General features: G+C 64.4%; 1 protein-coding gene across 2 annotated transcripts; it reads right to left on the bottom strand.

Annotated features, from left to right (window-relative positions):
- Positions 1 to 5,594: 5,594 nt before the first annotated feature.
- On the bottom strand, positions 5,595 to 25,053 carry CBFA2T3 (CBFA2/RUNX1 partner transcriptional co-repressor 3). 2 transcript variants are annotated; one of them, XM_065899698.1, is made up of 11 exons: positions 24,915 to 25,053; positions 21,874 to 21,951; positions 17,552 to 17,793; positions 17,353 to 17,442; positions 12,923 to 13,104; positions 12,022 to 12,245; positions 8,921 to 9,006; positions 8,118 to 8,316; positions 7,609 to 7,677; positions 7,147 to 7,337; positions 5,595 to 5,894 (listed from the first exon to the last, which is right to left on the bottom strand). In XM_065899698.1, exons 1-11 carry the CDS (start codon positions 25,033 to 25,035, stop codon positions 5,595 to 5,597), a joined length of 1,782 nt encoding a protein of 593 aa, XP_065755770.1. In that variant the 5' UTR covers positions 25,036 to 25,053. The 2 variants fall into 2 exon arrangements, with proteins under 2 accessions (XP_065755770.1, XP_065755769.1); XM_065899697.1 differs by lacking the exon at positions 21,874 to 21,951 and having other exon boundaries at positions 24,915 to 25,035.
- Between the last annotated feature and the right edge of the window lie 560 nt (positions 25,054 to 25,613).

Here is a 25,613-nt window from a genome sequence, read left to right on the forward strand (position 1 = left end):
TCGTCCACCCCCGTGGCGTGGTGCACCCCCTCTTGTCCCTCTTGCCTGTCACCGAGAAAGCCCCCCAACACAAATCTGGTGAATCAGTGTGTGAAACGGGCTTAGGCGGAGTCGCCGGGGACCCAAGGAGAGGCGGAGCCCGTGATGGTGAACGGCGGCTTTATTCCATGACACAGAACCCACGCGGCCGTGAACAGAGAGATGGGGGGACACGGGAGGGCGGCCACCAGGACCCTGCCTGGCACCGAGGAATGTGACCCAGCACTCTCGGTCCAACCCCTTTGGGGGAATTAAAAAATAAAATCACATGAAGAGGAAGTGGACAGTCAATCCATTGCCCACGAGGCTGCGTGTAGCCGGCCCCAGCTCCCGCTGCCCGAGCCCCTCGGCCCACGGAGGCTGGCCTGGCTAGGCCCCCCTTGTCCTTCATTCTAACGCTTAAAGCCAGGCTCCCCTTGAGTCCCGACGTCGAGTTACTGCTCTAAGGGGTCTCTGGGGAGGCATTCCAGGGTCTGGCTGAATTGAAGCAAAAGCAACAGGAAGCAGGCAGATTCCAGAGTTTTCTGGAACGCCGGGGACTGTGCAGGTTGCTGCCCAGACAGCCGGCTCCCCGGGCCTCATCTGTGCACCGTGTCCAGGCTCGCTGCAACCTCTTCTCCCTCCTCTCCTGCCAGCAGGAGGTGATCCCGCGGGGGGCGCTGGAAGAGCCCCGTAGGTCGCGGGAGCCCGCAGGCAGGTGTGGGGCTGAGGGGCCCAGGGAGAGCCGGGGCTGGGAGAGCGTGCTGCGCCTCTAGGGCCACAGGGACACCCACCCCACGACCCCTGGATGGAAGACGGGCGTAGGGATGAGGCAGAGCCGGGCATGAGCCCCCGGGAGCAGGAGCTCCAGGAGTCCTGGTGTCTTAGGGAGGCCAGCGTGGGGCTCTGTCTTGCCCCTCCCTTCCTGGGGACACCTCCAGGCAGTGACCCCTGGTGACGAGGACAGGAGTAAGTGGCGCTAAACCGCAACGTCTGGGACTTGCCAGGGAATGTGCGCTCCCCGACTGGTGGTCCTGGTCACAGGGCCCCTGAGCAGCTGTGCGGGCCACCTCTAGCGCCTGTCCTGGCCCACGGCCACCACACTTGCTAGTCGGGCCCAGACTGGCCAGAGCTGTTGCTGGGACATTGGTCCAATCTGCCCACGTCTGCAGAAGAACCTTATCTGTCCCCGGAGCAGGCCTGGACCAATGGGAGGGGCCCTGGGAGGGGGTGGCCAAGGCCACAGGGGACCCAAAGCACCCCCACGGCTTTGGATCACTGAGGGAGTTGGTGACGCTACGCTGGGTTCTGGCTGGGGATGGACTGAGGCGTGGTTGTGTGGATTAGATGGGAGACACGTGTGGTGTGCAGACAGGTGGATGGTGAAAGGATGAAGTGATAGCTGCGATAGAGTAATGGATGGATGGGTGTATGGACAGATGGATGGATAGATGGACAGATGGATGGATGGATGAGTGAATGGATGGATGAATGGATGGATGGGTGTATGGATGAACGGCCAGAGAGATGACAGGATTGGTCAGAAGGGTGAACTGATAAAAGAAAAGAATCAATAAGTAATTGTAGGTAGGCTGAAGGGACGGGCAGAATCATGGCCAGACAGACACGCTGCAGTGAGCTGGGACAGGCAAGGTGGGTGGTGCCAGGGACTGGACTTTGGTGTCATTTTGAGGATGTATTTGGAAAAACTGGCAAATAGGAGGAAGTTAGGGCCTGTCCTGATCCCTCTCCACGGTGTCATTGGGATGAAACCGGAAGCAACGCCCCCTCCCACCTGTGTCCCTCTGCCACTGAACCTCTTGGGCCCTGATGGGCAGCCCCACAGGGCGGCCCCTTCCCTCTTGCACTACGGCCCTTACCCTCCTGGCCCCAAGGCTTTCTCCAGCTCTCCTCTCTTCCCCGGTAGCACCCAAGGCTTTCCTTTGGTCCTGGGGATGGGAACCCTCGTGATTCTGACGGGGTCTGGGGTGTGCCAGCCTGTCCACACGGGGAATGGTAGGCACTGGTCTTTGCCAAGAGAACACCCCCCAGACACCACCACCTGGGGACAATGACACGTCCTAGGAGAAAGGCCAGAGAGAGGAGGGGGTGGGAAAGGTCGAAGGGTCACGCGTCAGGGCGCTTTCCACCGGGGGTGAGGGGGCCCAGGTGCCAGCATCTGCTGTCCCAGCCTGTGCATCCTCCCTGACTCGGCCCTGTGGGCCGGGAGCTCCGGCCGCCGCCCGCCTCTCTCTGCCCTCCTGCCGGCGCTTTGGCCTCAGAACAGGGTAATGCTGCCGTTTCGGGTTGACTTGTCGGGGAGGGAGGGTCTGCGAGCAGCCGCATCTCACTGAGCTTTGGGCTCACCAGCGTGTCCGATCTCGGCCCCTGGGGAAGAGACCCTCACGCGCACACCGACGGCCCACAAGCTCGGGAGGTAGCAGGGCAGGCCGGCCTCTGAGCTGGACCCCCTTCTGTCCAGACGCCCTCTGTACATAAGGAAGGCAGGGGGAACACAGACCACCAGCAACTCCAGCTCTGGCCGACCCCACACTCCCCGCCCAGAGCTACTCATTGGGAGTTTGCCTTCTCTGTGAGCACTTTGGCCAAACAGGGCCTGAGCACAGCGACCAACAGACATGCCGGCTCCCGAAGCATGGAAGGGGCCCTGGACGGAAGGAGCCGCCTGCTTGGTGTGACCCAGCCCACACCCGGCATCCACTGACACGTCGCCCCCGGGGACACCCCCTCCCACCCCTTCTGGGCCTCAGCCTCCTCGCTGCCAGCCCCGCCCACCTGGCTGCCACCCTCTGACCCTGCGGACCCTCTCTGCTGGCAGGGGCTACGTCTGTCGGCCTCTGGCCGGCCCCTCGTGCCAGGCTTCTGTAGCCCTGGCCAGAGGAAGGTCTTGGTATATGAGATACAGGTATGGGGGTCACACAGGGAAGATGGCCTTTCCTAGCTGGCTTGAGGCGACCTCTTCCCAACAGCTGGGGTGGAAGGGGCCGTCCTCACCTCGGACCCTCAGCCTGTGGTCCGGCCCTGCAGGCTGGTCTGGCCCGATGCCACCAGCTGGCCAGCCCTGGCGCGCCTGCCTGAAATCACAGGGGACCCTGAGAGGGGAAGAGGAACAGAGGCCGGCAAAGCACACCCGCGGGGCTGCAGGTGAGGTGCTCCTCCCAGCCAGGACTCACCCCGCAGTCCTGCCATCAGGGCCTCAGACCTCCACACCCACACCCCAGCGCACCCAGGGCACCACCCTCCACCGGCACAACCTCGTGGGAATGGAGTCCGAGGGGAGAGACGGGGCTACGTCACAGCACGTGCACAGCCGCCCTTCTGACAGGTTCAAGTCTCGCGAGAGAGAAAGCAGACTGGAAACATGACGGGTGGGTGCCCGCTGCCTCACGAGAGCCGAATTCCACCTGGCCCCTGGTCTTCTGAAACCCACAGAAGCGAGCCTCTGAGAGGCGGGTGGCCCTGCAGCCCCAGGCGGCCCGGGAGCTTTCTGGAGGGTGAGATAGGTCTAGCTCGATGGTCAGAGTTAGGGCTCCTGCCAGGTGGGGTTCGGATGGCACCTGGTCTGTGTACCGATGGAATCCTTCCTGGCAATACTCAAAGGGTGAATTCTTACAACTCTGAAAAGTAACAGCGATCAACAAACCCATTGCTCCCCGTAGGACCGCAGTTCGGCTCTCTTTGAAAACCTAGTTCCTGAACTTTACATACTTCCATGGTTTCTCTTAATTTTTTTATTTGGCAAACATCTCTTCTTTATTATCGTCATCATGAATACCATCATTTGGACCTCTGCAAGGACTATATACATTCACATTATCGCAGACTATTGACCTCTTCCTCTCGGTGGGGCCCCTGGGCACCCGGTTTCAGTAGCTGGTCACTATTGCACTCCAGTCCAGGGAACTCCTTACGGCCACGCAAGAAAACACAGATCGGAGACCGTGTTTGCTGTTTGTTCTCCCACTGGGTACAGATCAGAATTTCCTTATTCTTTTATTTCCTCCTTGAGATCGCTGGGGGAGTTGAGTGTGGTGGGGGACAGGGCTAGGCTTGGCGGGGGGATTTCGGAGAGAACATCCCCTGAGGGGCAGCTAGACAAAAATGCAGGGTTATATACAGCTGGTCACGTCTCCAGAAGGTGCGGGGAGGGCAGATTGCTTTCCTTTGTCGTTTTCTTCCTTTTTCTGCAAAAGTGTGGAGCTGCAGGAGACACAGGGGCCGGGACGGAAAGACGAGGTGGGCGGGAGGCTTCTCGGAGCGGGCAGCAGAGGTAGAGGATGACAACGAGAAGCAACAGTTGAAGGCGCAGTTGCTGTCTCCTCGCGCTTTGAAACGCAGTCAAGAATCAACCCAAAAGATTGTCACAGTTTCGTCTCAGAATTATGTTCTCTCTGGGAAGGACACGTGAGCACTTCTTTTTCACCAATGGAAAGAATGAAATGTGATGGAAATTCACAGATGGAGTGAGGACAGACGAGGTACCCTCCCTGCACGTGTGCAGACGCACGCTGGGCGTGCCCCGGGTGCACACGCAGACGGGCACGCACGCGTGGGTGCCGAGGGCCGAGCTGCCCACCCCACCCGGCCCCGGCGGAGGTGCTGCTGTCGAGTTGAAAAGAAAGAAGTCGCTTCTTGTTGGACAAAACACTTCAAACCCCAACATCCCAACCCCCCGAACAGAATCAAAGCAAAAGACCGACATCTGAACAAGCCCAGGCGTAGAGTAAGACAGTGAAATAAATACTTTGGCAGCGACAAAAAAATTGTGGATTTGGACTTCTCGTGTTTGCTTTTTGGATTTCCTTTGGAGCAGAGGTGTGTCCGGCGTCCTTGGCTGGCTAGCTGGCAAGGTAGTTTACAGGTATGCTTCCTTTACGTTTTTTTAAAAAAACTTTTTGGATTTCTACTTAAAGCCAAACAGTTTGACATTAAAGGAAAAAAAAAAAAAATACCCTGAAACCAAAAATTACTTCTTGAGTCTGAAATTGACATCTTTCTAACCGTCCTCACTGCACCGGCCACACACCCCGGGGGGGTGGTTTCCGTGACACAGCGGCTCAGATCTCCGGCTACAAAAGAACAGTTTTCTTTTTCCCTTTTGAATCAGGAAGGGGGGAAACAAACCCCACAGTTTTCTTTGTCCATTTCTGAGTAGCTCTTTTGCCAAACAGCCCCCCAAAATTCTTCAATGAAAATATAAGCCGCCAAACAATTAGATTTTTTCATTGAAGAGAAAGTGTGTGAAAGTCATAAAGAGAGAAAAATGAGAGAGAGAAAGAGGGAGAGGCGGGTGTGGACAAGCCGGTCACCTCTGCCGGCGTCCGTCCGGCTGCCTAAAGCTCGTCGGGTGGTTTCTCAGGATGCACGAGAGGTTGAGGCGTGATCGTCATCAGGTAGCTGAGGAAGTTGCATTGATGCAGTCTTGTTGGTTCTGTGTTTTCTTTTGGAGAGAAGCAGTAGCAGCAGTGACTCCCAAGGTCGGCTCCCAGGTCTGGGCGCGCGTCTAGCGGGCCGGGCAGGGCCGGGTGGGTCGATGGGCACTGGGTCCGGGCGGGTCAGCGGGGCGCGGCATCCAGCGGGCCGGGCGGGCCGGGGGAGCCGGGGCGGGAGGGCCCCGTGGAGCCCGCCTCGCTGGGGCTGGCGGCGGCCGGGGGCAGGCAGGGGCCCAGGCCCGGGGTGGCGTCGGGCTGTCCGGGCACTGGCTCGACCGCTGCGGCCGAGGGGCCCTGCAGGCTCTGGCCGCACACGTGGTGATGCTTCTCCCAGTCCTTGTGCTGGCAGAAGGAGCCGCAGTAGCGGGCCGCGTTGCAGCCGCTGCACGTCTCGCTGGCCTTGCGCCCGCAGTTCCAGCAGCTCTGGATGTGAGGGGGCACGGTCAGAGGTGGCCCGGGCCGGCCCCCCGGGTCCCCAGAGTACCCTTCCTGGCTGCGGACCAGGGAAGCACACACTCCAAACACACCTGCTCAGACCCAGCCACGACATCACCGAGCAACAAGAGAAAAGCCCCAGCTTGCGATGACCCCCTGCAGACACGGCCCCTCAGCTGGGCCATTTTGGGGGGACGGGCTCCCACAACTCCAGCCCACCACAGACAGGTTCACGGTGGGCCACAGCCCCCTCCCTCTCTTCCAGGAAGCCTTCTGGCCTCGCCAGGGCTCCGATACCAGAATGTGGCAGCCCCGGCAGAGTAAAGAGGTGGGCTGCACGGCTACAGCTGCTGAGGTCCCGTCCTTCCCCCACCACTGGGCCTCTGACCCTTTTTTCTGTAACAAGCGACGACCCCAGCTGCCCACATGAGCAGAAGGTGGGCAGGGATTCCAGCGAAAGGCCGGAGGCAGCAGCCCAGGCTGTGGGACGGGGAAGCTAAACCACCCTGGGAGGAAGGTCCAAGCGCCCATTTAGCCCCCAGAGCCTCCTGCTGGCCACACTCTGCAGGCGTGCCCCCCCGCCCCACCCTTGCTGCTCCCCAGATTTCTGCCGGCTCACTCCCTCAAGGACTGCTCGGACGGACGGTACCGCTAGCGGGCTTCCCTGACACCCACCGTCCTCCCTACGCACGTCCACGGCCTGAAGCGCCACAGGATGTCCTTCTGTGTCCCTGCTCCCCTTACCCCCTCGGGGCCAGCTCAGCACAGACGACTCCAGTGGCCTTTGGAGAAGTGCCCTCCCCGAGGACAGTCCCAGGACCCCTGGAGAGAGCCTCTCCCTCCTCCTGACCTCTCTGCCGTCCAAGCCCTTCTCAGACAAGGAGAAAATGCAGTGGACGCGCAGGTACCAACACGGTGACTCTCACGCCCCACTGCTTGCCTCTGCTCTCACAGGTTAGAGGGAGCCTTGGTGTCTGCCAGCCTGGGTTCAAATAACGGCCCCACCACCTCTTGGGGAGTGACCTGGGGTGAGCCATCTACCTTCTGGAGCCCTCCGTGTCCACATCTGTACAATGGGGACACCCACAGGACCTGCCTCACCAGGCCGTGTGGGGTCAAGGGGCCCCGGGGCAGCCCAAGGTCACGTGGCTGGGAAGCACGTGACCGGGAGGTGGTAGAGTGGGGTTCTGGCCCCGGACTGGGTGTGTGTGGGGGGGGCAGGGAGGGCGGGCGGCCCTACCTCGCTGGAGTCCTCCTGCTGGTTGACCACGGTGAGGGCGTCCTCGGAGGCCTGCCGCCGCGCCTCGGCCAGGGCCCGCTCCATCTTGGCTCGCTCCATGCTGATGAGCTCGTGGGCCTTGCGCTCGGCGTCCGACACGGCTTTCTGCAGCTCTGACATCGCCTGTCGCTTCACCTCGTTCACTGCTTCCTCTGCAAAGGACGCCCCCGGCTGGTCGGCATCTGGACCGGCCCAGACGGGTCTGCCCTGCCCACAGCCCCGGGGGCGCGAATGGTCGCGGTGGGGGGGAAACCTGCAAAGCCAGCCCTCTACTGTAGCGTAGAGGACCGTCCCCTGGAGGGCGGGGACCGGGCCCACGCCCACATTCTGAGTCAACAGGCCTGGGCGCGCCCGCAGGGACCCCCACGCAGACGCAGACGGGGAGGGCGAGAGGGTCTGGGGCCCCGGGCCACCCCCACTCACCAGCCTTTCTCCAGATCTCCTCGGGCACGTAGCTGGACAGGGTCCGAGGGACGGACTCCCGGTGGACATCTGAAACACAGGAAGGCCGGCATCACACACAGGACGGGGCCCACCCGACTGGGCCATGGGCGCAGGGTGTGTGATCTTGGGGCCCCAAGGTACCCATGGTGGAAACCCTGTTATCGCTGGGCGGGGGGAGCAGGGTGAGGTCAGGAAGGGAGACCCTCGGGAGCCGATGGGCTTTGGATTCGGCTGGGAGCTGGGCCGAGCCTGGCCCCTCTGCGTCTCCACGGTCATCATGCAGGGGCCTCCCAGCGCCGGGCCCCTGGCCTATCGGAGCCGAGAGCTGGGCCTCCCAGCGGGTCAGGGCAGCGTCTGTGTAGCAGGCAGCCCCTCTTTCCCAGGTTACACGGTGTTGGGTGCTATTTCACTGCAGGGCCGTGTGAGGGCGCTGCCGTGGCGAGTGGTGGCCTCGGCCCCGGTGCCCCGCGCGCGCCCACAGAGCACACCTAGCTGAGAGCCCTCGGCGCCCGCGGAGCTGCCGAGGGGCCGGGCGGCGGGCGCGGGGCCCTTCTTGCTGTCCTGGGCGGCGTCACTGTGGCGCCGGATCCAGTGGTTGAGCTCCTCGCGGTCGGCCTCCTGGCAGCGGCGCAGCACGGTGAGCGACCGCCGCGTCTTCTCGGCCATGTCCATGATGCAGGTCAGGAGCTGCGGGCACGCGGGGCCGGGTGAGCCACTCGATGACGAGGACAGCCGGGACACTGCCCCACACTCCGGGCCCGGCCAGCCCGCCCGCCAGGCCTTCCCAAGGGGGCTCAAGGCTGCGGCCTGAAAACCCACCTCCACTGCCCGGAAAGACACCGGAGCAGCTGGGTGGCGCTGGGGGGGGGGGGGCGCCCGGGGCACCACACCGGCGGGGAGGCTTGTCCCGACCCAGGGCTGGGGCTCTCCCTGCAGCCCTCGAGGTGCGGCCTGCCCCGCGAAGCAGACGGGCCAGCGCCGCTCTGGGGACCACCCTTCTCTCGGGCTCCCCTCCCCAAAAGGACGCGGGGCAGGGATGACCCTGAAAATGGTGTTAAAGGGGTCCCACCCCCGCGGCCAGGGGACCTTTCTCCGGGAGACGGTCCGCGGGGCCCTAGAAGGGAGGGTGCTGAGGGGCCGACCAGGAGCGCACGGGCGACCCTAGACAGGCGGGCGCAGGGCCAAGGGGGCGCACACGAGCCCTGCCCCCGCAGCGCCCGCAGCGCCCGCAGGTTGGGCAGAGCGCCTGCGAGTTGCTGCGACGCCCCGTGGCCCGAGCCTGGACACTCACGTTGTTGAGGTGCTTCCACTCCTCCGACCACTCGCGCTCCGTGAGCCTGTGGTCAATCACTTCCTCAGGCCGGGACCCGTGCACGGCTGCGGAGGAGGCTGAGGCTCAGGCCCCGCCCCCGCTCCAGGCCCCGCCCCCACGCAAGCCCCGCCCCCACTCACGCCCCTGCCGCAGGCCCCCGCCCACGGGCTGTGCCCTCCCGTGGAGAGGTGAGGAAGAGAACCCTGGGCACTGACGTCTGCCCACTGCCCTGGGGGCTCAGGAACAGGCCTGGCCTCTACTCATGCTTCGGAGGAAGAGACCCCTGTCCCCATCCCGCGCTTTGGCCATCCCTCCCCCACCTCCAAATCCAGCCACTCTCACTCTTTCTGCCCCCTGCTGCTGGCATAGTGGCCTCAGACCTCAGTCAAGGGGCTTCCCCACTGCTCAGGGCCTCCTGTGGCTGCCTGGCTTCACCCATACTTTACTGCTTCCCCGGAGCTAGCTGGACTCCTATGCGTCCTTCAAAGCACAGGTCACAGGCTCCTTCCTCCTCAGCAGCCTTGGGCTCTCAGGCTTCCTTAAGCCCCATGTATCTCTGGTTGTGTAGTAATTATAGGTGCTTCTCTGCTTATTCTCAGTCCTGCCAACAGACTGTGTCAGTCCCCAGGGCAGGGCCAGTGTGGCCTGTTCACCTCTGTGTCCCCTGGGCCGAGCTCCAGCCTGGTAAGAGGGGTGATCCGGCTTATCTGCTGGGTCTCAGGTGAGCAGGTCTAAGTGTGGTCTCCTGGGAAACAGTGGGGTCGGGAAAAGCCAGAGCCCTGACACTCATTCCCCATGGGACCTGGGCCCTTTGTCTTGCTTGTGGCCTCAGTTTCCCCCACCCTGCCTGCCTCCCGGAGGTGTGATAAGACTCCCAGGAGACGAGATGGAGGGAAGGGCCCTGGGTGTGGAGCAGGGCTCTGTGCTAAGGGCTTTACGGGTTCATCCCTGCCTCAACCTCCAACCGTGTGTGTGGGGGAGGGGTTCTGCCGTTATTTCCATTTTATAGATGAGGAAACTGAGACTGGTTACAGGGACATGTAGACCAAAGTAAAGCAAGGTCGGCTGGAGCTGGGGCTGTGCCCTTAGCCACTGGCTGGTATAGCTCCAGAGACTGAAACAATGGAGTGCCCACACCCCGTAATCAGAAACAAAACAAACAGCTGAGAGCTGAGAAATTCACACCAGCAGGGCAGCATCTGGCTTCCTCACAGCAGCTCCTCCTACACTTTTTGAAATACTGAATATGCGCACCCCACTGTGACCCAGCAGGGCCCATGCTTCCTGGGCTGGGGCCTACTTAGGCCTTTTTTAGCCCCCAAACCTGAAATGCCTACCCAAACTGCAGCAGAGGTGGGAGGTAGTAGCCACAGCCCGTGGTACAGCACCCTGCCCTGCTGCCCACGGAGCTGGGGCCTGCACCAATGCCACAGCCCATGGTACACCGCCCTGCCCTGCTGCCCACGGACCTGGGGCCCGCGGTGCACTGCCCTGCCCTGCTGCCCATGGAGCTGGGCCTGCCCCGACGCCCTGCCCTGCTGCCCACGGAGCTGGGGCCCGCAGTGCACCGCCCTGCCCTGCTGCCCATGGAGCTGGGCCTGCCCTGACGCCCTGCCCTGCTGCCCACGGAGCTGGGGCCTGCACCGACGCCCTGCCCTGCTGCCCACGGAGCTAGGGCTGCACTGACGCCCTGCCCTGCTGCCCACGGAGCTGGGGCCTGCACCAACGCCACAGCCCACGGTACACCGCCCTGCCCTGCTGCCCACGGACCTGGGGCCCGCGGTGCACCGCCCTGCCCTGCTGCCCACGGAGCTGGGCCTGCACCGACGCCCTGCCCTGCTGCCCACGGAGCTGGGATCTGCCTGACAGCTGGTGTCTATTTTTGCTTTAGCAGAAGCGGGCGGGAATTAGCACCTGCCTGACCCGGCTGCAGGGAGCCAGACGCTGTCACCTGCTGCCCGGGCCCGGGCCCTGGAAGCTTCCGGGGGGAGGAGGCAGGGGCAAGGCCTCTGCTGACCCTTCCTCTGGGCCCACCATCGGTGCCCTGGGCCTCTGCCTCAGGGGCAGCTGTTTCCAGGTTCCCTCACCAAAACGCTGGGGGGGGGGGTCCCTGGGGTGGAGGCTAATCTTATTCATCCCTTTGACCCAGCACAGAGGAAGGTCAGAAGGTCAGTCGTGGTAGCTAGACGACTTTGGGCCTGTTACCCCTTCGGGCCTCAGTCTCCCCATCTGTGATGTGGGCATGCTAACACATCACACAGGTGTGTCAGAACACATCGGGGTGCTGCCTTCTAGGACCCAGCAAAACATACAATGCCAACAAGAGGACCCCCGGGACCTGCCATACCACCACCAGTGACAGCTGGGTCTCAGCACCCACTCTGGGCCAGGCCCTGTATTAACACCCTCTCACCCCCTGAAGGTGGGGCTGCTCTTAAACCCAGCCAGCAGGGAGGAAGCAGGCATGCAGGGCACGTGACCTGCCCAAGGGCACACCTGGGGGAGCTCGGAGGACCAGGCAGTCCTGCCCCCGGGGGGTGTCGCCCCAGCACCCAGCCTCCCTGATCTCCTTCGTCCTTGCACGGACCACCCTCTACGGATTTGGTGTTTTGGTGTAGCAGGACCCGCCGTGTGTGCTCAGTGGTGCTTCTGCTTTCCCTCGGGGCGCCTGTGCGTTGGAGGCGGGGGCAGCAACTCCTGCGGCTTGGGGACCCCCCACATGCCGGGTCTCTCCCGGCTGCCAGTGCATCCTGAGCGGCTCTAGATCCCGTACCTGGCCCTGCGGAGTCCCCAGGACAGGCACCTCTGCAGCCACGGCGCCCACCTGCCATGGGGAGGGGCCCTCCTGGCCCTGAGGTGGCGGCGTCCAGTTGCCCCACCCCGGGAAAGATGGCTGTCCCTCAGGCTTCCGGGCGCAGCCCAGGCGGGGTGGGGCGCAAATCTCTCCTCTGCACCCACGTCCTCAGTGCCCATCCTCCCCGGACAGCGCCAGCGTTCACGAGCACACGGCAGCCCCGGATGCTCCGCCCGCCCCCACCTCCACTTGGCGCACGCGTGCACCCCCGCAGCGCGCCGCTCACCCAGCTGCCGATGGCGCTCCCGCAGCTCCCGGGGGTCAAGGTGGCGGTAGGAGTCCCGGAAGTGGTGGGCCACGGCCATGTCCTCCAGGCGGTAGTGCGGAGGCGGCGTGGGCTGGGGCAGCCCGTTGCTGGGGCTGCAGCGCTGGGCGGGGCTCAGAGTGCACGGCCGTTTGCTGAGGTGGTCCGGGTGCAGAGGGTCACGGTCTGACCCGTTCTCTTTGGTCCTGGTCCCAAGAGCAGGCAGGGGACAGTGGTCACGGGGCCACGATCCGTGGACAGAGGGGTGCGGGGAAGGTCGGGGCGCGGGCAGAGAGCGAGCGAGCGAGCGAGGAGGAGACAGACCGAGGTGAACAACGGGAGAGATCAGACCCGGCCGCTGGGGGCCCAGCCTGGTGCGCCTCTCTTCCCCCTCCTCTGGGGCTCCTGGGGTGAGGTGGTCAGGAAGCCTGGGCCTCCTTGGAGAGAGTGGGGGAGACACCCTTCCCCATCAGCAGGACAAGTACCCACGCTATGACCCAGCAGTGCGGGCCAGCCCAGGCACCTGGGCACCTCGGGCTGCTGGACACTCGGGGTGCACGTCCAGCACGAAGGGAACAGCCAGGGCACGCCGGCCAGGCAGTGTCTGTCCTGCCTCCGCCCCCGTCCTCCCGGGGCATCCGAGTCCTCAGGAGAACCCGCCACAGCCATACAGGGCGGCCTCCCGGTGATTCAGCCTGTTCAGCGGCCTCGCACCTCAGGCCGAACCCGACCAACCCAGCAGCGGCTGCCACAGAACGCAACGTGGTGTCGGCCTGCGTTCTCTCAGCCCCAGAACTGGGGCGCCCGCTAAGCCTCGGCGCCAGCGCAGCTCTCGAGAGCCAGGCAGGGAGAGACCCGGCCCCTCCACTGTCCCCCCAGGTACCTGTCAGGTGTCCTCCTCTTGCCGTTCTCGTTGACCTCCGGTAGGAGCTCCGAGGAGTCGCTGGGGGAAGAGGCGCTGGCATCCAGCAGGAGCTGCTCGTGCTGGGCCAGGTACTGGGCGGGCGTCTGCTTTGCCAGGCGGGCACAGTGCAGGAGCTCCCGCTGCAGCAGGGGCAGGCTAGCCTGTGGGGGGCGGGGAGGGGCTTGGACTGGCTGCTGACTGAGGTCAGGGCGCCGGGGGCTCGGAGGTGAGGCAGGGGCGCCACCGGCCAGCCTTGCTGTGTGACTCCGGGCAAGCCGCACGACCGCTCTGGGCCTCGAGTTCCTCTGCTACAGCCTGGGGATGAGGCGGGACCGTGCCCCCCAGGAGACCCAGCGGTTTGGGGTTTTTCCCCTTCACCAGGCTCCCTCCTGCATGAGCATCTGGAGAAATCGAGGCGGGCTCCCCACCAGGACCCGCTGCCTGCGCCTGAGGAAACAGGCCCCAGACGACCGCCCGCACGGAGGAGGAGAGTGAGGCTCAGAGGGGACGGGGCAGCCCTGCACGCGGTCACCGCAGCGGACGAGCAGGACCCCAGCACACCTGCCGCAGACCCCAGCGTGCGCTGGCTGGTCCCGCCTGCCCGCTTTCTGCGGGTTCCCAGCCCAGCCTTGAACGAAGGTATCCGTGTACCCACACCGCTCTGGGCCGTCACGCGTGTCACCTCCCGGAGTTGGACACGACCGCTGGGTTCCACGTTTGTGGGTGAGGACACCACAGCACAGGGAGCAGAATGGCACGTGGGGGGTGGGCGCGGGATTCGAACGCAGATCCCGCCTGTGACCACCGTGCGTAACTGCCGTGCCCTTCCGCCTCCGCCCTGCTCTAGGCCTCCCAGCGAGCACGGCAGGGCCCCGGGGGCTCGGCGGTCTCCCCAGATCCACCGTGGGGGGATGCCGGCTGGGTGGGGGCGCAGCGGCAGGCCGCTTGGGAGGGCCAGAGTTCTAAGTATTTGTAACGAAGTGCAGTTCCCCAAGTTTCTCACGGTGTTTCAAAGCCACCTCGGCAGCCTCTCCCGCCTCTGCACCACCAGCCCCGACTAGCGCATCCACCCGGACGTGATCAAGCAGCCAATGCGTTTTCGTCAAGCAGTGCCGGCTGCCAGGCCTGTGCTTTTCCTACTTGGATAGCTGAACAGGGGCCAGCCCGCCATCTGTCGAACACGTTAGGAGCCTGAGCTGGGAAAGGAGGTCCCGGGAGGTCCGAGGACGCCAAACATCCTCCCTCCCCCTCGCCAGCCCCTCCTCTCCTGGTGCAGCGGGGCGGGGGACAGCACGGGCCCTGGCTGGTTGCTGTTAGAGCCATGGAAACATCTGGATTCCTGGCCGGCTGGACCCAGCTGCGAGCCGGGGACACGGGTGGAGGGCTGGCTGGGCGGGGCAGCATCTCCCAGCTTCCGGAAAGCCCCACCACTCAGCCCCGCACAGCGTCAGGCTCAGGAGAGGGTGCAGGGGACCTGGGGCCTTTGGCTGGGGGAACGGGGACCAGGGCCCAGAAGAAATGCATAGACACTACGGGGGGCGGTGCGCATCTCCTTCCTGGGCAGCAGCCCCAGTTCTGTCTCCAGGGCCTGGGAGGCCTTGCCACTGAGATGCTGGACAGACCGAGCTGGTGAATCCCAGCTCTGCCACCTGAAAGAAGGTTCCATGCTGCCCCCTTCACAGACGGGACCCGCCGGAGGGAAATCAGTGTTTGCATAAACACCCGCAGTCAGCGTTACTGGAGTAGGTGTCTCCCATTCGGTGAGGGTTTATGATGTTTCCACTGCTTTCCCAGGGACCTCCTCCACTGCCCCACATTCCACTGCAGGCCCTGTGTCTGCCCACCCTGGCTGTGCTGTGTGACCGTGGGCAAGTCACTTAACTTCTCTGACTTCTGCCTCACCTGCAGCTGGAGCTGCAAGAAGCTCTGGCTCCTCCCATCCTGAGTGTGAGGCTCCCACGAGCTTCTCATGAGTTAACTCTCCCAGTCCCACCTGAGGAGGTGGGCTGTCACACCCCAGGGACCCGGGAGGGGACTGGGAAGTGGGAGTTCCGGTTGCCCAAGGGCAGAGCTGGGTTTGAGCCGGGTGGGCTGGCCACTGCTCCTGCCTCTGCTATAGGAGATGGCGCCAAGGGCCACCACATGGGTGCGCCACGGTTGGGCCTGGGAGGCCGTCAATCCCCAGGAAGGCGGTGCCCCCGCTGCTCCCAGGTCGCAGGTGGGGAAACCGAGGCCGCCCAGCAGGCCAGCACGCTCCAGGCTCCCTGCGGCACTCTGTGTGCTCAAGAGGCCAAGGTCCTACGGTGAGTGTGGGGGGGGGCAGGGCCGGGACACTTCCCAGGCAGGGCCGCGACGACTTGTCCACAAGCCCTGGGAACAGGACTGGCCACGCCCAGGAGCCCCACGTCTGGCAGACGAATGGACTCTGTCCCTGACAGCCCGCCGGCCCAGGGCCCTCACCCAGCTGCCCCATCACCAGGAGAGCAATCGGGGCGCCACAGCTCCGACAGCCCCGTGACTGCGCTGTGGGCAGGGGGCACAGCGAGGCAGGCACTGCCAGGCCTGCGCGTCCCGTCTGGCGCCTCACTGGGGTGTGCCTGGGAGGATGCGGGGATGCCAGGGCGAGTGGGCCTGGCCGGGGCGGCGCGGGGATGCGGCGTGTTTTCCCTGCTCCTGCTCCTCTGATAAACAAGGGCAGCGGACACGGGCGGGTGGGGCCTGTGCTGTAAATGTCTAATCTGACAGGATAAGCAGGCACTGCGTCCCCCACGATGGGGAGCGTGGAGTCAGCAGTACGTTGAAAGCAGGGAGGGGCGGGAAGGGCTCCTGATGAATTGCAAATGACTGCCAGGTGGGCAAACCCTCAGCCCAGCTCATGGCGAGCTCAGCGGGGTGTGGGCGGGAAGGCGGGAGGAGGGAGCGGATGTGGGGTCCCCTTGCAAGGAGGTGCGGGCCTGGGGCACACCTCGGGTAGGCTGGGAGGCTTGGAGCTGGAGGGATCGGGGCTCCGGCTTTGCTCCACCCCTCCACCAGAGGGGACCTCAGGGCCTCAGTTTCCCCGCCTGTTAACCGGGAACAGCGGGAGTGCCTGCGCCACCCCCCCGCACCCCGAGGGCTGCTGGGGGCTCAGCAGGGGCAGCTGCAAAGGACGCATCGTCTGCAGAACACCTGAAATCCCCAGATGATGACGCCCAGTGGCAGTCGAGCACGTCCCAAAGTCTTTACCTGCGTGTCTCCCCACAACCTTCCCAATAGCCTGAGAATGGTTCCCACTTCACAGCTGCGGAAACTGAGGCACAGAGGGGTGAACTAGCTTGGCCCAGGACAGTGGGGGCTAAGCGGCAGGGTTAGGGCTCGCATCTGGGCACGTCTGGGATGGCCTGTCTTCACGACCCTCTGAAAGGCAGGCCCCACCAGGCTGCAGCTGTGCAGGCGAGCATGGCCTATGGCTGGGAGCCCCACCTGGGCCTGGGAAACGAGAGCCCACCAGGCGCTCCAGGGCGGGCATCTCCCAAGCGAGCTCTGTGGAACCTGACCTGAGGAGATGCGCGCCAGCAGGGGCACCCGTGGTCAAATACATTTGGGAAGCATTTCACCTCCGCCCCCTCTGGGAGATGTGCGACCCTCGAGGGGAGCGAAGGCCCTGAGGAGCACTGCAGGGGAGACACGGGTCTAACGCTTGTCCCCGTCTTGTGCACACACGTTGCCCAGCACCTTGTTAAAATGCAGGTTCTGACTCAGTGGGTCCGGGCTGGGGCCCGGGAACCTGCATTGCCCACACACCCTGGTGCCACCAATCCAACACCAACTACCGAGAGGCCCTGGTCCACTGTTTATCTTCCGTGGTGGCCACACGGCTGCCTTCCAACTGACACCCACTCAGCCATCAGTCTGCTTACCCACTTGACCACCGTCTGTCCACTGTCCCCCTCCCCTCACTCCGTTCCAGGTACACCCTCGCTGCTCCTCAAACACAGCAGGCACACCCCTGCCTCAAGGCCTTTGCATGTGCTGTCCCCGCTGCCTGGCTCTGTTCCCCACTCTCCTCCCTCGCCCTCCTCTATCCTCATCAGAACGCACCCTCCCTGTAGCTCCAGAGTCTATGGCCGTTGTTGTCGGCTGGCATAGAGCAGGTGCTCAAAAAATAGCTTCTCGAGCGGCTGAGTGTATTGGTCACTAATATAACAGGATTGAGCCTGGGAGCTTGGTCTCCGAGCACAGGGTCGGGTGGCTGACTACTCTGGCCTGGCAGCGAGCTTGCTGGAGTCGGCCGCGACGACGGGTCAGCACTGATCCCCCCCGGGGGACAGGGGAGTCAGAGTCTTGAGAACAGTGGCTGATCTGAGCTGGCAGAGAAAAGACTCGGGGCTCCTGGGGCCCCAGCGCAGGGGAAGTGGGTTTGTCCCTACCTTCAGGAAGGGGATGACGAACGGCCGCAGCGGGAAGTTGGTGGCCTCCTGGAGCTTGGAATGGAACTCCTCGATGGTCAGCGTGGAGTTCTGGGGGGCGGGGCGGGGGGAGAAAACACCTTGCTTCAGCCCCAGGGAGAGGAGGGCAGAGACTGAGGGCTGGCCCGGCCCGAGGTCACCACGTCCCCACCCGACTCACCACGAGCCCCAGCACCAGCGTGCGCACGCGCTCCCCAATCTCCGGGGAGATGTCACTGCCGAACTGCTGCAGGGTGGCCAGGAAGCGCTTGAGTTTGCTGAGCTGCCGCGCCCCGCAGGCTGGGGGCAGCTGCTGTGTGGACAGCGCGGCGGTGCACGAGGTGGCTGGCCCATTGCTGAAGCCGCTGGGCGTGGACGGGGTGCCGCTGACGGCCGTGGGCGAGGGGCTGCTGCCGTTCATCACTGCGCGGGGAGAGGCGGGCTGAAGACGCTGCAGGGCGGCCGGGCCCCACGGACACCCTTTACAGACGCACAAACTGGGGCCCCGGCAGGGGGGGGAGTACGGACGTGATCCAGGTGTGGCCCGGGCTCAGCGGCCCTTCGGCTTTGCTCTGGGCCGCGCAGTCAGGCCCTCCACACCCGGGGGACACCACGGCCGCACGCTGCCTGGCAGACACGCATCTCCTGTGAACAGGTAGAGGGGCTTCCCCACAACCGGGATCTGCGGGCCCACCCTCCTCTTCCACGGGGAGGTCCCTCATCCCCCCCTAAAGGGTAGTGACCACCCCCCCACCACGACGGCCCAAAGCCACGCCCCAGTGCCTACGCAGGTGCCATCACCCGCATGAGGGCCCCGGTGCCAGGCTGACGGGGCTCAAGGTGGGGCAGGGGAGCCTGTACCCCCGGGACAAGCGGGGTTGGATGCTGGCGGGGGGACACCGCACAGCTGCTGTCTGGGGCTGCTGCACGGGTGGACGTGTGCGCACACGGGCCCCAGCTGCGTGCGGAGGACGAGCAGGTGACCCGAGGGGCTTGCGCTGAGCTTGTGCGGGGGCCCCGGAGCGGCACTGTGGGTGCCTGTGGTGACAGACACTGGGATGCTGTGAAGGGGACCAGGGGCAGGACCGTGACCCTCAGCTGAGTCTGCCCCAGGGCCGGGGAGCCTTGCAGAGCCTGACCACCTGCACCCCACTCCCCTGCACCAGGGCCTGCACAGAGATCAGAGGTCGTGGGCTCCCAGGGCCCTCGGTGATGGCGGAGGGGGTCTGGACACGGGAAGGCTGCACGGGACCCGCGCCTTCACACTCCTGCTTGCACACCCAACTCCCGCTCCCGCGCACGTCTGTGCTCCCTACACGACCGTCCCGAAGCCCACCCTCGCCCACACCCCGCACTCCGCGCACCTTCCCTCCCTCAGCAGCCCTGCACGCACCTCGCGCAACGTGCCAGACACACGTGCACTCATGCTCGCATACACGCGTATACGTGCGTGCAGATACCTAAACGTGCACACACGTGCACAGACCTCACGCGTGCTCGCACACAGGCCTGTGTGCACTGCATGCCTGCACACACGCATGTGCACACGGACCCAGTGCACAGCCCACAAAGACCTATGCACACACACACGTGCGCACACGGGCACGGCGCACCCATGTGCACACCCATACAGCACACACACACGTGCAGGCGCGCCTCTCACTCACTCAACTGTGGTCCCCAAGGCCCGTGCCCTGGCCCTCCCGCCTTGTCTGGCTGGGTTGGTGCAGAGGCTGTGCGCTCACGCCTCGCTGGACTAGGGATCTGGGGATACAGGACAGCTCAGAGCTGCTGTTTTCTCAGGGCCGGGTTTCTCCAGGGCTCCAGCATCTGCCGGGGCCTGTGTGTGTGGACACGGGGGAGCAGCAGCCCCCTGCTCCGGGATGGGGATGCTGCTGGGCTCGGCTCTGGGAACTGGCCCCTTCTGAACAGCCACAGCACAGACGGAGGGTGTGTCGCTCTGCCCCTCCAGACCACGCCAGCCCGGCTATCCTGACCTGGCTCTGGGGGGAGGCCTCCGCCGTCCTGGCTTCGCCCAGCCTGCAAGGGCGGGGGCACGTGAGGTGGCCGCACGCCCACCCCTCCTCCCTGGGCCTCAGCTATCCCAGGGCTTGGTTCTCCAGGTCCCGGTTGCCGGCTCCACCCGCCCCTGCAGGCCTGTGGGAGCTCCCCTCCAGCCTGGAGCTCCCCTCCAGCCCTAGGCCTGCGCCATCCCCCTGGGAGCTGGAACTGGAGCACCCCGTTAACCCGAGCCCGCTGTCTGGTCGGCTCTGCTTGCACCTTCAGCTTCCATGACCCGCCTGCCGACACCTGCGAACGCTCCCCCCGGCCCCCCTGCCCTGAGCTGCGGGCCAGGGACCAGCCACCTAAGCCCCAGGCAAGGGGCCTCACAGTCCCTGAAGAGCGCACACAGTGCTCAAGGTCGCCTCCCGTCCCCCGGGGGCCCTGGCACTCCGCAGACCCTCAGAGGCAGACTAACGCAGCCCAGCCCTTGTGGGCGCAAGATAAGCACCCTGGTTGGGAGCGGACGTCCTGGACCAGCCCAGACATGCCGTGTCTGGCCCCCGTTTCCTCATCAGCAAACGGCCCTGGGCCCAAACCAGAGGTGGGGCTTCTGGGCCCGGAGGACGGGGTGTTCCGTCTGCTGCATGCTCCCCCTCGCAGGACCCAGGTTATCCTTCTCCCACTGGAAGGCGCCGGAAACGCCTGACCTGATTGCTTTTACGTGTTGGGTGATGGCTCATCGATAACCGGCCCCATGTAACAGACGTTTGGAAAGCCCTGGTTGCAAGCCAGGGTTGGCGCCAGAACAGACGTGCTGCCTCTGTGTCCCGAGAGGGGGCGGGCTGCAGGCGTGGTGACCCGCTCCGCTCCTGGGGCCCGTGCCCTTCACTCGGCCCTTGGTGCCGCTTCTCCCTCCCTGGAGACACAGTGCAGGTTGAAACCTGTTTGCCCCCCTGGTCTGGGCGACCTTAGAAGCTCCTTCCAGGACCCACAGGTGGCACGCCGGCTCAGGGGTAATCCTACAGGACAGTCACTCTGGGGACTTCCTCTCGCTCTGGGATGGAAGGAGCTCCAGACACAAAACACGAAGGGTCCTGTCCCTCACGCTCTCCGAGGTGTGTCCAGGGCACCCTTGGACCAGAAGACCTTGCTGTTGTGCTAATTTTCTCTGTCATTGTGGAGCTGACGCGCGCGCGCACACACGCACACACACACGCACACGCACACACACACACACACCCTGGTCGAGACTGATGACAGCCGCTGGTGGTCACCCCAGACAGGCCGGGAGGTGGCCTGCTGCATGGGGACCTCACCGCAGCGGGGGCTTCTGGTCACTCACGGCAGAGCTGGGCCGTCGCTCGGGGTCTGGATCCTCAGGGGCTTCGAAGACGTGCGGCTATCCGTGCCTCCTGGGACCCCGCCCGCCAGCCCCTGGCCTGGCCTCCCTGTGGCGCCCTTACCCGCTTGCCCTCGGCGCCCGGTCCTCCCGGCGGCCGGCCTGCCCTCGCTCGCTGCACTCCCTCCCAGGCTGCCGGGCAGTCTCAGCAGCTTGCTAAAGAGACGCCGAAAATAACCCTCGGCCACAAGTGCTTTCATTCCCACAACAGGTGTGTTACTAAGATAGACCACACGTGTCCCGGCCGAGGTTTGGGGGCACAGCGCAGCACCCCACGGCTCCCCCAGTCCCGGGGCCTGGGCCGGGGGGGCGAGGACGAGGCACCGAAAACAGCCCCTCCCGCCAGCCCCCCTCCCAGCCTTGGTGCTGGGAATCCCCGTCCTCCTGTCCACACAAAGCTCACAGGCCTCACAGCACCGCAGCTCCGTGGACACGCCAGGCCCTAGATGATGCCACACCTGGGTTTACATCGGGCCGGCCCAGATGGGCGAGCCCGCTGCGCTTGCTGGCTGACACACACTGCCAGCATCGCCCCATGAGAGCCTCGCCTGAGGGCATCAGCTGCGGCTTGGGCACTTGGACGGGAACGTCCGCTAGTGACCGACATCTGCTGTGCACCCCGCGTGGGCCAGACTTCATGCTGACGTGGCCCAGGGCTTCGTGCGATCACCCTTGGCGCGGGCTCCGTAACTTTCTTTCTACAGGTGGTGGTCCCTGCCTGTGGACACTGTGCCTGGAAGGGTAAGCGTGGGGTCTGCCCCAGGCTGGGGTCTGCCCTTGAGATGGGCTGTGGACTGGCCACTGACATCTGACCTTCTTGCAACTGTGGGACCTGCCTGACTCGCCCTGTTTTGAGTTGGGGAAAAGGAAGCTGAGCGAGGCCATCCGCCTGCCTGAGGCCACAGAGCGCGTGAGCGGCAGGGCTGGGTGTGAACTCAGTCTGTGACTTGGGGATCCTGGCTGCTCTGCTCTCCTGGGTCTGTCCCTTGGGCTCCATCCCCTAAGAGAGGCCTAGCCCGGCAGATGCAGGGGTGCAGGCAGAGCAGTGGGCGCCGGGTGAGGACCTCCCGGGTGGCCGTGGTTTTTGTTATTTTACTTACAAAGACAGACCATAGACCATTTTAAGCAGCCATGAAAACGGCCGTGGGGCAGAGACATCGCAGGCCCGTCCTCTCGATCTGTAAAGCAAACTAAGAAAAGCACGCTGTGAGGAGGGAGGCCGGGCACCGGACGCTGCCCTGGGGGGCGTCTACAGTCGGCCCCTCCCCTGCCTCTCGACAGCGTTTTGGGGATTGGGACTCTGTCACCACCTTGGGCCAGTCCACAACCTTCTCTGGGCCTCGGCTTCCTTCTCTGAAAAATGGGCTGGATCAGGGGATGTCTTAGGGCCGTTTCTGGTGGGAACATCTGGGGCTCCACAAGGATTCTGGCACCTCCCTGGGTACGGGTGGGACACCCTGGCTCTTAACAGCTGTGTTTCTGGAAAGCGCCTGGTGACCCCACTCGGCACCATCCTCAGGGACCCGGAGCCCAGGTGATGGGCTTGAGGTCAACAGACAAACCAACGGTGGTTCCGAAACGAAGCCCAGGTCTGAGCTGCCGTGAAGGGCAGAAGCACCAAAGAGGAAGAGAGATTTGATTCGTCTGAGCTGGAGTTAGTGGGCAAAAGCCGCAAGGAGACAAGCTGTAGCACTGTCAACAGAGACTGAGCCCCCCGTCACAGGGGGTAATCAAGGGCAGGATGGAGCGCTAGCCCCTTAAGGGTCCTCCCAGCTGCCGAGCAGCTCCCTACATCCCTCCCCAGAGTTCTCTCAGCCCTCTGCCCCAGTCCCGAGCCACACCACAGCTTCAACTCTAAAATGAATTCGTGTCCAGGGCAGTCACCAGGCAAGAAGAACCACAGCCCTCAAGCCATGGCTCAAGGTCAGTCTCTGGTCAGCTTGGCTCGCAGGCCGGTCCTGGGGAATCTGGGGAGGTTCTTGGCAGGAATCCACAGGGAACGCAGGGGCTCCGTCTACTCTGGCTCCCATCAGCAGGTGCACAGATGCGGTTAACCACCCTGCTTTCAGGGAATTCGTGGGTTAGGGAACAAATCTGAGGCCACCTTGGAGGAAGCCTGACACTTAAGACAAAAGCCCCCAGCAGCCAGATAGCACTAAGCATCAGCTTAGGAAAGAAAGACGCTCTTGTCTCTCATAACCTCCACGCTCTAAACGGAGCCGGGACCCCAACGAGAGGGGACGGACCCTGAGCCACACGCAGGCTGCCACCCGCACGTCTGTTCGCAGGCCTCACGGAGGCGAGCCGGTGGTGTCAGCTGACCCCAGCCCAGTCCACAGCCTGGAACATCTGGTTCCCAGACCAGCACTGTCTGGAACACGGGCTCCTGGACCGGGAAGAAAAGCAGGCCAGGGAGTCGCGCCCACGAGGGTCGGGGTCCCCGGGTCGGAGCCCTCGACCAGACCCTCAGATGGTCTGCTGGTCTCTCCTGCTTGGAACCCGGACAACAGTTGTGGGGCAGGTCATCTTCCCAGGGGGAGCCGCTGTTGCCCCGTCAGGAAGAACTCCTTTTCCCGCCCGGGCTGAGCGTACGAGGGGGAAGTTTCGCCAGGCTGGAGCCTCCCCTCTCCACCCACGAGGCCGCACGGGGAGGCAGCGGTCAGTGGACGGAGACCGGCCTGCGGCTCAGCCCGAGGTGAGGACTGACTCTTCTGGAAAAGAGGGAGGGGTGACAGTCCCCGGGCGAGAAGAGTGAATGAGACAAGGCACGGCCACCTCTGGCCACTCCCGTGCGGTCAGCGCAGGCTGCGCACCCAGGATGGCAGAGGGCAGGGCCCCGGGGTGGGAGGCAGGGCCGGGCCCACCCCAGTCTCCGGCACATGTGGGGACCCCCACTCAGACCGACCCCGCGGGGACAGAAGCTGGAACATTCTGTGCCAAGCGATGTGTGGGGAGGGGTGCTTGGCCATTAAGCTCCCACTGTGCAGGGGGTCGCCCTGCTTTCAGGTGGCTGCTCCTGGGAGCAGGTGGTGTTACCCCATCTCCCAACAGAGACCGGCTCACAGCCGACATCCTACAACAAGGGGCCCAGCCCGACCTCCTTCTCCAGGTGGGGGCCGTTGCCTGGCCTCGGAGGGCAGAACCAGTACCCTTCACGGCCAGGAATAAAGGCTCTGAGCAGAGCCCAGGACCCTGGGTGGGCGGAGTGGAGCCCGATGAACCCGGTGGGAGCCAGGGGCCACCAGGCCAAGGCATTTGAGGTTCCTGCCCCAGAGACGGGCTTCATTAGGGTTTCAAAGCCTGGGGAAGGGTCCCCCAGTGTGGGGCTTTCTGGCTTCTGAACATGTGGGTGGGGGAGGCACGTGGACTGCCTGCCAGAAACACCTAGGACACACTGCTGAGACCTTGGTCGAGGGACAGGGAACAGTGTCCCCCACACCAGCCCAAGCCGGGGGTCTCCTCCTCAACTGCTCTGACTCAAAGGACCGGGGCTCAGGTGGTGGCTGTGTGTGCCGAGACGCTCAACCCAGGGCCCAGGGCCAGCGAGATACCACCTGGGGGTCAGGTCTGCCCACCACGTTGCTGGCAGCCGAGGCCCCCCTGACCCCAGCTCCTGGCCCACCCACACACCCGGCTCAGGCCTGGTCGCAGAGCTCCTCCGAGGCCACAGCTGCCTCCAATGGGCCCTCCAGGGCGTGCGGGCCCAAAAGGATTCACCCACATGCAAGTGACCTGCTGTGTGACCGTGGGGAAGCCCTCATCCCTCTCTGAGCTCCAGTACAGCAGCTAACCTTGACAGAATGCTCACCGTGTGCCCACCGTGCTAAGAACTTCTAACTCACTCGCCCTCACAGCAGCTCCTTGAGGCAGGGGCCATGACCAGCCCGGCTTTACAGATGAGGAACGCCAGGCCCAGAGAGGTTAAGAAGTTTGCCCAAAGCCTCACAGCTACCAAGCAGAAGAGCTGGGACCCGAACCTCAAAGCGTGGGCCCTGACCCATGATGACATCCTCCCTCTTAAAGGCCCAACAGGGGCGTTTACAGGTCCAGGATGGAAGCTCGGACCTTAACGGGCTCGAGGGACCCCCGGAGGTGCCTCTCCCTGCTGCGCCCCTCGGGGCCGGGCCCTGGGGTTACTCACTTGTGTGGGGTGTGAAGGGGGGGTGTCGCGTGGCCCCCTGGGATGCGGCGGGCGGCGGGGGCGGCATGCTGGGGGGCGTGGCCTGGGGCTGCGTCTTCACCTCGGCTGGGGAGCCAGGCATCGCGGAGGCCTTCTCCTTCCTGTCCGCTGTGGGCGCCATGGCCACCGGGGTGGGGGAAAGGAGAGAGAGACAGAGAGAGAGAGAGCACGGGTGAAGCAGGCCGAGGGGCACAGGGGTCGGTGCCGCCCAGCCCCACCTGGTTCCCGGCTAAGGGCCCCAGCAGCTGGACGTGGGCCTATGTTGCTGGGGGCCCAGGTGGGCGACTCCCAGATGGCCCCCAGGTAGCTTCTGGCTCTGCCTACAGAGCCCGTCCCAGGCCCCAGCCTGCCCCAGATAAGCCCCAGGTGTGCTCACAGGTGGCTGACATCCCACCCACCTAGGACCGGAGAGCAGGCTTGGGTCGGCCCATTTCAGGTGGGCTGGAGGGTGTAGCTTTCAGAACTCTGGCCAGCCAGAGCCGGGCTGGAGTTCTCACTGTGGAAGTGGCCCTGGGGGAGGCTGGATTGTCTCTCCTGCAGACCAGGGAGTCGGGCGGCATCCCCCAAGCCTGCGGTACCCCGACTCTGCTTGCATCAGCCCCTCCTGGAGGGCATGCGCAGACAGCCTCCCCACCCCCATTCCTGAACTCAGCAGGTCCG

The sequence above is a fragment of the Phocoena phocoena genome, chromosome 20, assembly GCF_963924675.1.
Source record: "Phocoena phocoena chromosome 20, mPhoPho1.1, whole genome shotgun sequence".
Lineage (NCBI taxonomy): Eukaryota > Metazoa > Chordata > Mammalia > Artiodactyla > Phocoenidae > Phocoena > Phocoena phocoena.

Coding starts and splice junctions, on each gene's coding strand:
- CBFA2T3 (XM_065899698.1), bottom strand. CDS start 25,035: ATGCCTGGCTCCCCAGCCGAGGTGAAGACGCAGCCCCAGGCCACGCCC. Junction 8,317..8,920: donor AGTGGAAGCACCTCAACAAC/GTGAGTGTCCAG, acceptor GCGTGCCCGCAG/CTCCTGACCTGCATCATGGA. Junction 5,895..7,146: donor AGCAGGAGGACTCCAGCGAG/GTAGGGCCGCCC, acceptor CCTCACATCCAG/AGCTGCTGGAACTGCGGGCG.